Source organism: Desmodus rotundus, chromosome 9, assembly GCF_022682495.2.
Source record: "Desmodus rotundus isolate HL8 chromosome 9, HLdesRot8A.1, whole genome shotgun sequence".
Classification (NCBI taxonomy): Eukaryota; Metazoa; Chordata; class Mammalia; order Chiroptera; family Phyllostomidae; genus Desmodus; species Desmodus rotundus.
Window position 1 is genome coordinate 97,754,554 of NC_071395.1, and position 15,113 is coordinate 97,769,666.

Here is a 15,113-nt window from a genome sequence, read left to right on the forward strand (position 1 = left end):
CATTCTTCACACTTTCTCCAGGGCAAGCCAACTTGTTTATGGTGAACTCATTGACAGCACTTACTTTTGCTCCCCACAGGGCCTGACTGCAGGATAAATCGTGTGGACACTATGCTTGGTTAACACGTGGGTCATCTCTTTTCCTCTTTCCCTTTCTCTGCGTAGCTGAACTGACGAGAGACAGCATCTGTGTTTTGGTGACTCTGGTATTAACGGCAAGAGCTTAAGTTATTAAACCGAGCAGCTGTAATCCGCGAGGTCTCCTAGAGCCCTGGGGATCAACGCATTTTTGCTCCAGAGCCAATGTAGCTCTTCCAACGTGCTGGGGTTCGCTCCGTGCAATCCCCACACTGGCCCCGTGGCCTTTCTCTGGACGCGCTCCCCAGCCCTGAGGGACGCGACGCCATGGAGTTTTACCTGGAGATCGACCCTGTCACCTTGAACCTGGTCATCCTAGTTGCGAGCTACGTCATCTTGCTCCTGGTTTTCCTCGTCTCCTGCATGCTGTACGACTGCCGAGGCAAGGACCCCAGTAAGGAGTGCGCACCCGAGACCCCGCTGGACGCCCAGCCCTCCTTCCGTGTGGTGGTGATGCAGCAGAGCGCCCCTGGGGACCCCTGGGGGAGGGGCCCCGGCCTTCATTTTGGAAATCCCACTCCGCTAGGGAAGAAAAGCACGATGGTGTGAGGCTGGCTGGGGGACCCTGGGGAGAGAGCACGAGACAGTCTGGACAAGCTACTCTCCACGGGGCTGCAGCCCTCCCTGTCTTCCTTGCTGCTCCCTCTGCACCCCGTATGGATAACCCGAGTGTTTAAGGTAAGAAACCCAAAGCGGTATTTGGTCAAGTGCTCCAGCGGCTGTTGTCTAGTGAAGCTGGTCACTGGTACGTACGTTCCCAGTGACGCCAGTTCTGGGGGAGACTGGCGTGTGAGGAGGGGGTTAAAGAAGGCGGCGCCATGGTGTGTGTGTGATGGGGAGTTAGGCCAGCTCGAATGTGTCCTGTGCTTAGCCAGTCCTTTCTTTTCAAGTCAATCGCTGAGGCTTTGCAGACTTTTTATGATTTCTATGCATACAAGCTCCTCACAGCACGGTCCCCACTGTGCGCCCACATGGAAACGCAGTCCTTGCAGAGCGCTGCGGCTAATTGGCAAGGCTGAAGCCCAAGTTCAAACCCTGCCCCCTCCCCTTTCGAGCTGTGTGACAGGTGGGAACACGAGCTGTATGACCAGGGTCGCCGCTCCGTGGCTCAGAGCTATTGGTAGCACTTGTAGACTGTTCGGGTATTTGAGTAAGTTAATTCACCGAAAGCACTTGAGACAGTACTTGGCCCCTAGGGTTAGCTGTTAGATGATTGTACTATTATGCTCTCTCACTCTCCTTATCAAGAAGTTTAAGCTCCTCAAATCTGATCTGGTCTGAAGCAGAATTACCGAAGGCTCCCGGCGCTGTGTTGCGGCCCCAGGGTGTGGCGTTTCAGTCCCGCTGAGCACTGCTCACTCTTTTCTTACTCCCTTGCATCGTTGCCATTAACCAACACATTTGTTTCCCTGCTCATTCATCAATTGCCACGACTTTGAATTATTATCTCCATTGTGCATAGAGGTTTCTAGGAAGCCTCTCTTCCCCAAGCTCACAGCAACCTACATGCTCACTTGGTTGACTGACTGCACCTTTCTTCCAAGGAGGCCTTGTGTAGAAATACAAAGAAGTGAGTGCGTCATGACCCTGCCCTCCGCCTTGCCTGCCCAAGAGGAGGAGAGGGACCCGGTGTGACTTAGACGATGAAGGACAAGGAAGCATCGCAAATGCGCTGCTAGAAATCTATAGGATGCGGGAGTCCAGAGAGACAGGAGAGCCCAGCACGTGCGAGGCGCCCAAGAAGCATGTGGATCGTATTGAAGAGCCAATCTCATGTTAGACTCAGGCATCCAAGATAAGATGGTTCATCTAGAAAGAGGAGCAGCTATTTTCTAGAAAGACAGAAGTGTGCCGGGGGCTGGGAGTGTAGGATGGGCAATGGCGTCCTAGAGACAAAAAAACAACATCAACGGAGCTTGGAAGCAGAAATTATCAAGGTCGCTGACTTGAAAGCCCGGTGGCTTCCAAAACTGTGAAGGACAAAGTGAGAAGTTAAATTTCAATCTTTCCCACAGAAAACCAAGGAGAGGGGACTGGCCTGCCCTGCCAGCTTCGGCAATGGGTATTGGTGCGCCTTTGGATGGTGAAGTAGTCATAACAAAAATAAAGATCACTCCAGTTATTTCGTTTTCAGATTTATAATTTATTTTTGGTTTTGTTCATATTTTCTTAGAAAATCATATTTTCTCTTAAAATATATACTTTGAAAATTATATTAAAAATCCCTCAGAGGAATTTTTTCTTTTATGGTCAAGAAGCCATCCCTACTTTAATAATGAAAATATAAAATGTCCACAGGCAGCTTCTAAGCCCCTGCCCTTTCCCAGGTGTGACCTCCACTGGGGCCAACCTTTTTCTCTCTTTCCCCTGCCATGGGAGTATATATATCAGTGGAGAAAAAAAATCAGTGGACTACAGAGAGTGATGATAATAATTAAGTTAGCTTTTGAAGAGAAACGTGAAATGCTTAACTCATCTAATTTTAAAGTTAAGAAATGAAGCACACATCAAATATTTGAAAATATACAAATATTTTCAATTATGTTTCAATTTCATTTTGGGACCAATTGATTAACAGAGATGGAGGGTAGAAAAATAAATTTCAAGCAAGAGAGAAGAAAAAAAAAAACCTAATCATGATAACAATGGATAAAGGGAACAGAAATAAAATCAGGGGAGATTTTTTTAAGTAGAAGAAGGAAACTACAAAGACTCTCAGATGAATGTCAGAATAAAAGGTATTAAGCTTTTCTAAGCCTCTGGTTCATTTGACGTGTTTCATTGAATTTGTGTTCTTCAAGCCGGAATCAGCCTCACAGAATTTAGAACGATCTTTTCTGAAGCATGTACACTGAGAATCTAAAAGAACCACCACGGTTTTACCAATGAGGAAACCGAAGGCAGAGTGATTTTCCCAAGAGTATTTGGCTTCAGATCTGGGGCTAAAATCCTATTATTTCCATTTTCCTTTTTGTCTTTGTAGCTCTTTCTAGAGCCCTATCTCTTACCTGCCTGTATTTTTAAATGTTGGGATTTATTTCTTACTTTTGAAATAAAGCTTCATTTCCCAATGGAATGATTAGTTGCACTGCTGTGACCTTTGAATTAATGCCTTGAAACCTAGTGGAACGGATGGCCAGCTAGAACCAAGAAGTTGCTTTAAACATTCAAATACTGCCTACTTTCTGCTTCCTTGTGGGCTTAGGATACCCTCTTTTGCCTACTTTTAATTCATTATTCTCCCACCAGGCACAGTTTTTATTAGAGCAAATGCAATGTCTGACCTAATGTGGATGACAGCTGTGAGAAGGACACAAACAGAACACGTCCAAAGTGAGGGAAGGGAGGGAGAGAACAGAGAGTTATCAGGAGTGTGCTACAGGCCAGATTCTCTTTATTCCTGCCTCATTTAACCCTCCCCCCAGCCTATGAGAGAGACACAACTACAGCTAGTTTAACGATAAGGAAATGGAGGCGCAGGGAAGTGCTAGAATTTGTGCAAGACCACACAGCTGGTCCACGGGGGAGGCAGGATTTGAAGTCAGTTGAAGACGTGTGGCCTTCTGTTCTCGGGTTTTTTCCACAGCTGTTCAAGAACACTAGCAAACCCATGTTTGTTCCACCCCCTCTCTCGCCCACGCTAGAACTGCATGTCTGGGCAGCTGCTTAATAATGTTGGTTAAAAAATCAAATGGTCTTTATGATGTTTTTCCTCTGAATAAACTGACCGTGGATTCTGCAGAAGAAAAGTGAATTGATTGTTGTGACTGGGCCGGAATATTGTCTGATGGTGTTCCATAAGACCCCGGGTAGGGTGGACTAAAACAGGGCTTTGCACCAGAAATGCTGAGCTCAAATCTCCTTCTATCACTACCTGCTAGTGAGGCTTTTCTGTGTCACTTAACGTCCTCCGTTTTTTTCTTCACCTTAAAAATGAGTATAATGTTCATGTTGGTGAGGTTTAGAATAATACACAGAAAGTATCTTGCAGGTGGTAGGATTTCAACTAAATGAACACCCTTGTTCTATCAGCAGATACAGTGAAATTAAGTGGGGACCCTCATCCCATGGAGGCCAGAGACTGCTTAGGCAGGATAGGTCATTTCGGGGGAACCCAAGGTGGGGTGTGGAGGAGAAGCTGAGGTTGGGCAGTTGCCATGTGCAGTACACATTGGAAAGAGGAGGAAGTGTCTATTACAGGTTAAACTGTGTCTCCCCAAAATCCGTATGTGGAAATCTTCCCCCCCAGCACTTCAGAATGGGATCTTATTTTGAAATATGAGTATTACTGGTGCAATTCGCTAAGACAAGGTCATACTGGAGTCAGGTGGGCCCCTAATCCAATATGACTAGATGTCCTTATCATAAAAAGGGACAACCTTGACACAGACACACACACAGGCACAGGAAGAATGCCACGTGAAGACTGGAGTTATGTGACTGCTTGCCAAGGAACTACCAGAAGGTAGGAGGGAGACCTGGAACAGGTCCTTCCCCGTGCCTTCAGAGGCAGTGTGGCCCCGCCAACACCTTCATCTCAGACTTGAGCCTCCAGGCCTGAGGGACAGCACATTCTCATTGGTTAAGCCCTCAGTTGGTGGTGCTTTGTTAGGACAATCCCTGAAAACTAATGCGGTGTCTAGGAGGGATGCTTAGGACATGGGTGGGATGCTCAACATTTCAAGCCCCTTTTGGGCAGTGAGACAACTCTTTTGGATGGGACAGCAGCATGCTGACTTGGGGCTTTGGGCAGAAGCTGGAAGGGCAAGCTTTATCAGAGTGGCCTGGAATATAGATCCTGTACACGCAGAGTAACCATTTGTTGTGTTTTGAAAGAGGACGAACCCTGGCCGGGTAGCTCAGTTGGTTGGAGCATTGTCCTGATACCTCAAAGCTGCAGGTTCAGTCCCTGGTCAGGGCACACACACGAGTCAACCAATGAATGTATAAATAAGTGGAACAACAAATTGATGTTTCTCTCTCTTTTCCTCTCTGTCAAATCAATTCATAAAAAAGATGGAATAGAGTGTAGGCATCTTTAAGAGGAGAATTACTTGTTTTTCTGGATAATATATAAAAGATATAGAACTCTCAGTTTATAAAAAGGCATGAGGGATAAGTCACAAAGAAAAGATGTTATGGCGTCCAAGTGCACACCGATGGAATTGAAGCAAAAAAAAAAAAATTAAAAAAAAAAAAGCTCAGAACTAGCCCTAAAAAATCCAAGTCCCTCCAGAGAGCCCACAGATCCTTCAAAAGCCACTTAGTGAGTCCCAGGCACATCATTTAATCTGCCTGAAAGTGTACAGGGCAGGGGGAGGGAGCTGCCATTCTTACTTTAGAAATAAGGGCGGTGCATATTGTCTCACATGAAATATTTAGGTGGACAGAGTCTGATTAGTAGGCCTCAGAGACTCTGAGTCAGTCCCCCGTGTGCCCTTTAATTCCACAGCTGCCCGGGGCCCCGTGCAGTCGCAGAGTGAGTCAGCGTGCTGGACGCAGAAAGGCCACAGGTTCGCGACACGTCTATCACTGCCTTTACTGTGGGGGAGCACCGAACCACACAGTCCCCTTGGTTAGGGCAAAGTCCCCCGAGGACTAGAGAGCAGACACAGTCCCGAATCACTCAGGAGTATCAAGGACAGCCTTTTTCTCATTACTTCGTCTTCCCTGAGAACAGAAGTGGTTGAATTATAGAAAGTAAGAGAGCATTTGTTATCTTCCTCTGTGGTAACAGTTCATTTGGACTTCGACCACTTTGGGCTCTCTGTGTTCCAGATAAGCTCTTTGTGACCCCAGGGTGAAGGACAATCTTAGCTAGTTCACATCCTCCCAAGATAGTGGGAAGTAGTCTGCCCGTATTTATTTTTTGTTCAAGGCTTCTCTGTACTCCACTGTTACCGCAGGAATCACCAGCCATGGGCTGGCTCTCGGTTTGGCACCAATACAGCCTGGGGGCCTCTGCTGCGATCTCAAGTTGACAGGCCTGCAAAGCTCTGAGGTTACCAGAACAATGACAAATGGGTTTGGGAGGGGGCAAAGGAGCAAGAGGGAGAGGAGTACGCTGCTCTAAGGGAGGACATAACGTTGCCCGAGAGTGGCTCCGTGGAAGAGACGTGGCTGTGGAATTTGGAGTCTGCACTGTTTGTCAGAATCGATAAAGACGTTCTTATCATGGAAACTTATCAGGGAAAAGGTACTTGCCATGAGGGGAGGGAGGAAAGCTAAGATCATGATAGAATTTTGGAGAAGAGCTATATGTAGCCGTCACTGGACCCCTGCTCGGGAGAGAAAGCAGATCCAGACACGGAAACAAATGGTTTCCTTAGTGGCAACGAGATTGAATTTGACAACTCTGGCCATCGAGAGAGTCTCCCTTTGTTAGATCTCTTCTGCTCTTATACTTCACTTTCACTTTTCTTTCCTTTTCCCCTTTGGGGTTTTAGAGAGAAGCCGTGTTTATGGAGTGATTTGTAGGAGCATGTCTCATGAAAGAATCCAATCGGATTAGGTCATGAGGGGTAACTGAGTTTGGTAGCAGCTGCTGGTTCACACCCACGGATGCATGTGGATCACCCTCTCCATGCACAGTGGACAGTACATTGGTGCATCACCATCACTTGTGAGGTGGGCTGCAAATCATGTGCTACTACAAATAGGCTCCCTAAGTTTGTGGATGATTTATATAGGGCACAAACCAGTTGCGATGCCGTTATCACTGCTGTGTACTCCACTGCTATTGCTTGGGCAGCACAGACATGGGTGGGGTTACGCTAATGTGGAAGCAATTGCATATACCGACTGACCACCGTCCATCCATTCAACAGGTATCTGTAAAGCACCTATTTTGTGTAGGCCTCATCCCAGGCCCGGGGGATACATATGCACACAGCAGATGTGAGTTGTGTGCTGAGGAAGCTTGCCAAGCAGCAGGAAAACTCACCAAGCACTTTGTATAATATTTTCTCAATCTTCCCTACAACCCTAAGGGGTACGCTCATTTTCCCACTTTTACAGGTTTCAGGCAGGTAAGACCCTAAAGCCCAATCTTTGACCCAGTGGTCTCCAAACACCTGTGAGCACGCATTCCTTTCAGCAAAGAAAATCTTAGTATTCACCTATGTGTGGGTGTGTATGTATATGTAAACATGTACATATATGTTTAAATAAGTGTCTATTTACATGTATTTAAACATGTAAACACTGTGCATGCATTTAAATAAGCACCGATTTGTGGTTATGTATTATATATAAACACATGCATATATTTGTAAATGACATGTACATTGCATGGATCTTACAGAACCTCACCGCAGAGCTCACTGCTCTGCCCACTCTGCCACACATCTCCTGCCCTTGTCTTTGTGTAACAGGAATACATATGTCGAATCTCTGCTCACCTAACCCCGGGGTTTGCCCTAGATGAGTAGGTACGGGGACCCCATCTAAGGACTTGATCTAGAAAATATTTTTTTTATAAAATGAAGAGCAATAATTTTCCAGTTATTTTAGAACAAAGGATCAGATCTTTGTACCGCAAGGATGTTTTGGCAGAACTCCCTGATCAGTTCATCTGTTAGTTTGTAAATCTCCTCATTTCTTTTGAGTTCTTTTCTGACTGGATCTTAAGTACCTCCACAAATGAATGAGTGTCTCCTATATCGGTTCCAACTCCCCACAGGACCCAGTAAAGGACTGAACACAGTAGGAAGCCTCCATCCTTTGGTGATGACTTTGTTGGGAAAAGGAAGAATTTTTACTTCCATTGCGGAATAGGAATTACTCTCCTGTGGAGACAACATGTCCCAGGCACAGCAGGGAGGAGGCGGGGCTGCTCTGATGTCCCTAAGCTCAGGGACTAGGAAAACGCAGCAAATACACTGTAGCGAATGAAGCAGATGATGCACAATGAAAGGGAGGGCAGAGAAACCAGATCAACAGAAATGATTCCTTCCCCCTCTCTACCTCTTCTGGCCCCAGCACCACCGCAATCACCCTCATTGCCTCTACACTTTTCCCAGTGTGGAGACCACCAGTAATGCCTGCAGGTCTCTCCTTGACTTGGTACTGCCCGTGTCTCTGAGACTCCGGGTGTGCTTCTCATCCACATCCTTTATCCTATGTTTGCCCTCACCCCGCAGCCTGGAGGCTCCAGCTCCAGCTCCTAATTGTGACTACTCGCTACCTACTGGGAGGCATTTGGCTTCTCTATCTCCTCTACAGAAAGAAAGCCTTGAAGTTAATGCACAACCCTCCAAGGTTTTTCTGGCTCCAACATTGTTGACCCTTCCTTTTTCCTGACCTTTCCTCTCTCTTCCCACCTTGACCCCTTAGAATGAAGCAATTAGTGACAATGGGATTTGCTCTGAAAAACTGCCTATGGTTGGAGCTTTGTTGATGAGGGAGCTGCAAAAGGAAGCTCGGCAAAGGGCTGGGTCCTTTGCTAGCTTGGGAGGCATGCACATCTCCAGTTTTCTAACATATTTTCCATCTGACATTTCAAATAACTGTCCCCACGTTGGTGCTTCTTCAAATCAAGGTCTGTTTTGCACTCTTTGGAAAGAGTGTAAACCGTGACAAATGGTTTCAGTTTAGGCATATGGCGATGCACCGGTTTCCTAGTTGCTGAAGTGTATTATCGAACTTATTGTCCCCAGTTGTAGAAACAATGAATTTACCACTGTGCCTGGAACGTCAACAATGTAGGACGGATTTGATGTATCAGAGCCCGGGAGACCATCCTTCATTTTTAGCAGAACGTTGCCTTTTATTTCCATCCTAAGTGAATTGCAATTGACGTCCCCTAAAATCTTGTTTTGAGCTGGTCGCAGTGATTAGGAATTAAAAAGTTGTTCATTTGTTTCCTTTTAAGGGGGTGTCTTAGTAAGACAGTGTGCTCGGCTATGACTAACAGAACACACCAAACACAGTGGCTGAAATATGATGGGGACTTTGTTCTCTCCCCTGAAGCCTGAAGTGGAAAGGGAGATAGATAGTTCAGCCAGATAAAATGACTCCCCAATGTCCCCAATGTCTCAGGCACCTTTATTTCTGCTCTTTCAGCTTTACTTCATGATTCATATCTTTGGGGATGTCTTCTCATTACAAGATGTCTGCGGCAGCTCCAAACCTCATGTCTAAATTCCAGGCAGGGAGAGGAATAAGGGATGGGGGCGGGGCAAATCAGCACATGCCAATCAAGTTAGCTACTTATATATCATTGGCTAGAACATAACCAAATGTCTACTCTAACCCCATCTGCAAGGAAGCCTGGCAGATGCAAAATTTTACTGGTACATTGATATTCAACACCCCCCCTCCCCCCACAAAAAACAGGGTTTCATTAAAAAGGAAAAGGGAGAGAATGAATTTGTGGTAGGCAAATTTTGGATTGCTTTTTCTTCTAAACGGAATATATTTTTGTTAAGGTAAACTTGAAAACTATGAAAAAGAAAAGAAAGAAATTATGATTTGAACTACCCAAAGTGATTTCCAATAACATTTAGTATAATTGCATGCTTGTTTTTTATTGCTATTCATTAATATTTTTCTGATTATAAAAAGGAATTCCTATTCATTGGGAAAACTTTGAGCGAAGTATAGAGAATAAAATAGGAATCACTCATACACCATTACCCAGAGATAATCACTGAACTGTTTAGTTGCATTTTATGCCAGTTTTATGTATATTTTACATATTCATCATCATAGTGTGGCTATAAGACGGTACCTTGTTCACTTTCTAACTAAAATAAGTGAATTTGCATATGACCCTACCTCATGTAACCCTGTGCCCTCGAAACACGGCATTCCACACCATGGCTGCCACGCTGTTTGGAAGGCGCTCAGAGCAGGAGAGAATGAATAGCCCAAACTGCTTTTCTCCTCCTCTGCTTCTGTGAGACCATACGGCAGTTTTGGCTCACTTCTCACCCTCACTCTAAGACTATATCCTATGTTCTCCTTTCTGTATTTTTCCATCCTCAAAAATGTCAAGTGTTCATGCCAAGAGTTAAAATGATGCTTCAGGGAACAGGAGCTGTCATGCCCGTTCTTACCACATGGCTCACAGAGGTGGCTTTTGCTCTGACTTACAAATTCATAAGATCCCAAAGCTAGAGACAGGGCCCGTGGGCCCCATCGGTCCCAAGCCCTAATGCAACAGCAAAGAGAAGCAGAAAGGAAAAGCACCCTGCTCAGGGGCCCAGCTGGCATGGTCAGTACCAGAATCCAGGCTTTCCAAGTACCTTCCTAGAGATCTCCCCCTCTGCTTGAGATGCTGAGGATGATGCAACTACCTGGTAAATTTCTAAGCTGTTATGACTCCAAAAAATACACACAACCAACTGTAGGCAGTTCTTAAAATCATTCACTGAAATCTAGAAGTTTATAACTTGCTTAGGATTGCATTTCTCAGATTGGTGATTCCATGTAATATACCCAGATTTTCAGAGTAGATTTGGGTGAGGTCAGCATGATCAAGCCATTGTGAAGTTCTTTATCAACCTTTCTTCTCATGGTTTCACGCACTGTTTCAGTCATTGCCTGAATTATTGCATTAGAGGTTAGAAAAGGGTTCCAGCTCTATCATTTCTTCTGCATTCACTGGCTGGAATTCTTTTGTAAAGAAGACTGTCTCTCATAACTAGGGCTCAGTTACTCTCAGTGCAGTTTACATAGGAAGAACAGAATAAATGCTTAATTCTTTCCTCTTAATGGTCCATTGTCAGAGTGAGGACTTGAAAGCCTAGTAACCTTCAATGGTGTCCATGGTTTTGTTTATTTGTTGAAGTTTTCGGATTGCTTGTTTTCTGGTGGGGAGATTTCTCTTTTTCTTTCTTTTTAGAAAAGTTTGACATCATTGTGAATTTATCAAGTTCTTATGTGTTAAAAGTAAATACATTTATAAAACTAACTATCCTAATAAATGTGAAGTTCTCTGTATTAGCCAGGGTTCTCCAGAGAAACAGAGCCAATAGAATGTGTACACACACAGAAAGAGAGAGAGGCAGAACTTGTTTTATTTTTTTTTATTTTTTTTACATATTGGGATCTTCATTATTCTTTTTCTTTTTTTATAAATTTTTATTGTTATTCAATTACAGTTGTTTGCATTTTCTCCCCATCCCTCCACCCCACCCCAGCAAACCCACCTCTCTCCCCCCTCCCCCTCGATTTTGTCCATGTGTCCTTTGTAGTAGCTCCTGTAAACCCCTCTCCCCACTATTCCTCCCCACTCCCCTCTGGCTATTGTTAGATTGTTCTTAACTTCAATGTCTCTGGTTATATTTTGTTTGCTTTTTTCTTTTGTTGATTATGTTCCAATTAAAGGTGAGATCATATGGTATTTGTCCCTCACCCCTTGGCTTATTTCACTTAGCATAATGCTCTCCAGTTCCATCTATGCTGTTGCAAAGGGTATAAGTTCCTTCTTTCTCTCTGCTGCATAGAATTCCATTGTGTAAATGTATCACAGTTTTTTGATCCACTCATTTCCTGATGGGCACTTCGGTTGCTTCCAGTACTTGGGTATTGTAAATTGTGCTGCTATGAACATTGGGGTGCTTAGGTCCTTTTGAATTGGTGTTTCAGGGTTCTTAGTGTATAATCCCAGCAGTGGAATTGCTGGGTCAAAGGGCAGTTCCATTTTTAGTTTTCTGAGGAAATTCCATACTGTTTTCCACAGTGGCCTCACCAGTCTGCATTCCCACCAACAGTGCACTAGGGTTCCCTTTTGTCCGCATCCTCTCCAACATTTGTTTGTGGATTTGTTTATGTTGGCCACTCTGACCAGTGTGAGATGGTACCTCATTGTGGTTTTAATTTGCATCTCTCTGATGGCTAGTGATGCTGAGCATCTTTTTGCTTCTGCATGGCTAAAGAAAACAGCATTAAAATAAAAGGAACTTGTTTTATTCTAAGGAATTTGTTTACATAATTGTGGGGGCTGGCAAGTTCAAAATCTTCGGGGCAGGCAAGCTGACTGGAGACCCAGAGAAAACTTTATGTTGTGCCTTACGTCCAAAGGCTTCTGGAGGCAGCGTTCCCTCAGTCTTTTATCTTAATGCCTGCAACTGATTAGATGAGGCCCACCTACATCATGGAGGACAGTCTGCTTTTCTCAAGCCTACTGATTTAAGCATTAATTTCATCTAAAAAAATACCTTCACAGCAACACGTAGAATGAGGTTGGTGAAACATCCAGGTAGCATGGCCTGGCCAAGCTGACAGTTAAAATGAGCCATCACATCGCCTCTATATTAAAAAATAAACTAACAATACAAAGTAGGAAATGCAACAGGAGTGATAGAATGTGTGCTGACGGTGGGAGGTCAAACACTTGGGCTGAACAAACAAGAAAGGCTTAAATTAGTAATTTCTCTGTGTTCTACTGGCGTGGGTGTGTCACTGAGCATTAGCAAAAATAACCCCCATTTTGCCACTTCTCATAAAACCTTGCATATTTAACATTAGTGCATTGAGTTTCAGAATCTTCATTTGAGAAGCAAGAGTAATAACAACTGTCCTACCTAAAATGATTGTGCATCTTAAAGCTTTTAAAACTGGGCATGCTACACAAATACAAGGTATCGTTAGGCCACTTTGTGTTAAGAACCAGTGAAGCACAGAGTGTCAGGCCAATGTGCTTTGATGCTGCAGCTGTGAGTGCAATGCCCCGTTGGGATGTTCAAGGACTTTCTCTTCACTTGGAGAGGCCATCATTCGTGGGCCCCATGTTTATAGAAGAGGGGGAGTTGTGACTGCCCCAAGGGGAAAAGAATCAGAGTGCTAATTTTCCACATCAATGCCTCCACCTATACATTCATGTTTCCCTGAGAGTCTCCAATTCTCCATGTCAACAGTGTAGCTTTGACAAATGCAAAAGACAAATAACTGGCTGGCTCCATTCATTCACGTAGCCATTCAATCAGCATCTATCAAACACCCATTACATGTAAGATTCTATGCCAGGTGCTGCTGGAGACAGAGAAATGAATCAAATCCAGATTCTGCCCTCAGGCAATTTACAGGTTATTAAGAGAAAGGAGCCACGATTTAAAGAAAAAAGCAAAAACAAATAATAACCTGTAATACAGTATAGAAATTGAAACGTACAATGAGAGAGATCGGTAACATCCCATGGGAGTTCAGAAGAGAGATCAGTTTCGACCGAAGGTTTCAAATAGCTTTTTGGAAGAGGCGGGACTGAGCTAGACTGCACATAGCAGTAGGCCTGGGCCCGTGAGGTGGGGCAGGATGGGGCAGATGAAATGGGGAAGGAACGTGGTAGACACAGTGGGAAATACAGGTACTTACCCGAAAGGGAGAAGTAGGAAGAATGTTTGGACATGTGCTAATTGTGGCAACTGCTAAATCATCTTCTTTACCTCTAACTTCTTTCTCTACAATTCCAGAAAGACCATTCCGATCCATCTAACACTGGGATGGCAAAAAGACTTCCCCCTGTCTAAGTCACCCACTGCATTCAGTCAGTGGGCAGCAGAGGCCACCTCTGGCTGCGCAGCTCTTTGGAGAAAGTTATTATCAAATACCTCCTCAATAAATTATAATTTTATCACCATGATGATGCTTTCCAACTCCATGATTCTCAGAAGCCAAGTCTTGCTTGAAAGTTTTTACTCTTTTAGACAGAAATTTTTCTCAGCTAGAGTGTCCACGTCCATGCTTTCCAAACAGAAAAGACAGAACTTAATTTAGCCTCCCTGATGATTCAGTCATCCTCAGAAACAGAAGGGACCAGACTGCGCGGTGTCACAGCAAGCCAGGATCCATGGAGGCCGCAACAATTATTTACCCCTAAATTCAGTAGCTCCAGATTGCTCTGTTAAAATGTTTTTCTTTTTTCCTGCCTTGTTGCTGGGCATTCAGCACCCAGATTTTGATGCTTTCAGCAAAGCTACCTATTTTATCCCATACTTGTTCTGCCTGCTTGCTGCTTCTATACTACATGAGGCTTGGAAGTTCGAGGAGCAAGTTCTGTTAGAATGACACACAAAATAAGAGCGTAAGCTCTGAGTAGGGGGTCTAAGAGGCTTGCCTCCATGTAAAGTATCTTGATACTTAGTGCCATCTGGTCTGGCTGTTTGGCTCTTTAATTAAAGGGGTGTGTGTGTGTGTGTGTGTGTGTGTGTGAGAGAGAGAGAGAGAGAGAAAGAGAGAGAGAGAGAGAGAGAGAAGGAATGTATGTCTGTATATGTGTACATGTGTAAATATGCTTTTCCCTTCTGGCTTCTTACTGGGCATGTGACAGCTAAGTTCCAGGTAAGTAAAATGTGACACTCTGTAACCTGCCTAGAGAAATTAGAAAGCATAGAAAAATCTAAGATAAGGAGAAATGTTGTCACTTCTTATATAAGTGATGGTTGTGGTTGCCCTGCTGCTATACGGACCCGCTGGTGACTATAGGGTAGTGTAAGGAGCAGCCACTCTCTCTGAGAAAGAGCAGTTCCACGATTAGTCCAGTTCCCTCGGAGCAATTGAAAGAAAACGATGGTTAGACTTGAGGTCTCCTGATCCCAAACCAGAGTTCCTTCAGCTACAATGAAACGCCACCCACATGGTGATCGGTGTTAGAAATCCGAAGAAACCCTGCACTTCTGCACCACAGTGGGAGGGCATTTAACCAAGGGAGGTGAGTTTGAGAAAGTCAACACACCCCAAAGTCAACCAACGAGTGCGCTAAACAGAATCCCCCGAAAGCCTGTCAAAACTACCAATGCTCAGCTGCCATTATCAAGAGTCTGTTGTAGCAGGTCTGGCACTGGGACCAGAAGTCAGGGAGAGATTTCCAGCTTGAAATACTTACACACCCAAGTCCGCCTTAACTACTGTACTATTATCCAGGTGTCGATTTTATGACAAACCCAAATGGTCCGTGTGCTCCCAACCATTTAGTATTCAGGCCTGGGGCTTTAGAGAGGCCGAAGGTCATTTTTTTTTTTTTTTCAGAGCAT

At 44.5% G+C, this 15,113-nt stretch overlaps 1 protein-coding gene across 2 annotated transcripts in view; it reads left to right on the plus strand.

Moving 5' to 3' along the window:
* The first annotated feature begins 239 nt into the window (after positions 1-239).
* Positions 240-15,113, plus strand: part of SMIM36 (small integral membrane protein 36) — a 42,684-nt gene continuing 27,810 nt past the window's right edge. The window contains exons 1-2 of one of the 2 annotated variants that reach the window (XM_045182395.2): positions 240-816; positions 1,683-2,348. In XM_045182395.2, coding sequence (XP_045038330.2) covers positions 406-687 — 282 coding nt within the window. In that variant the 5' untranslated portion in view covers positions 240-405 and the 3' untranslated portion in view covers positions 688-816; positions 1,683-2,348. Of the gene's footprint in view, positions 817-1,682; positions 2,349-15,113 lie in introns of those variants that run through there. The other variant, XM_045182394.2, reaches the window with a different exon arrangement.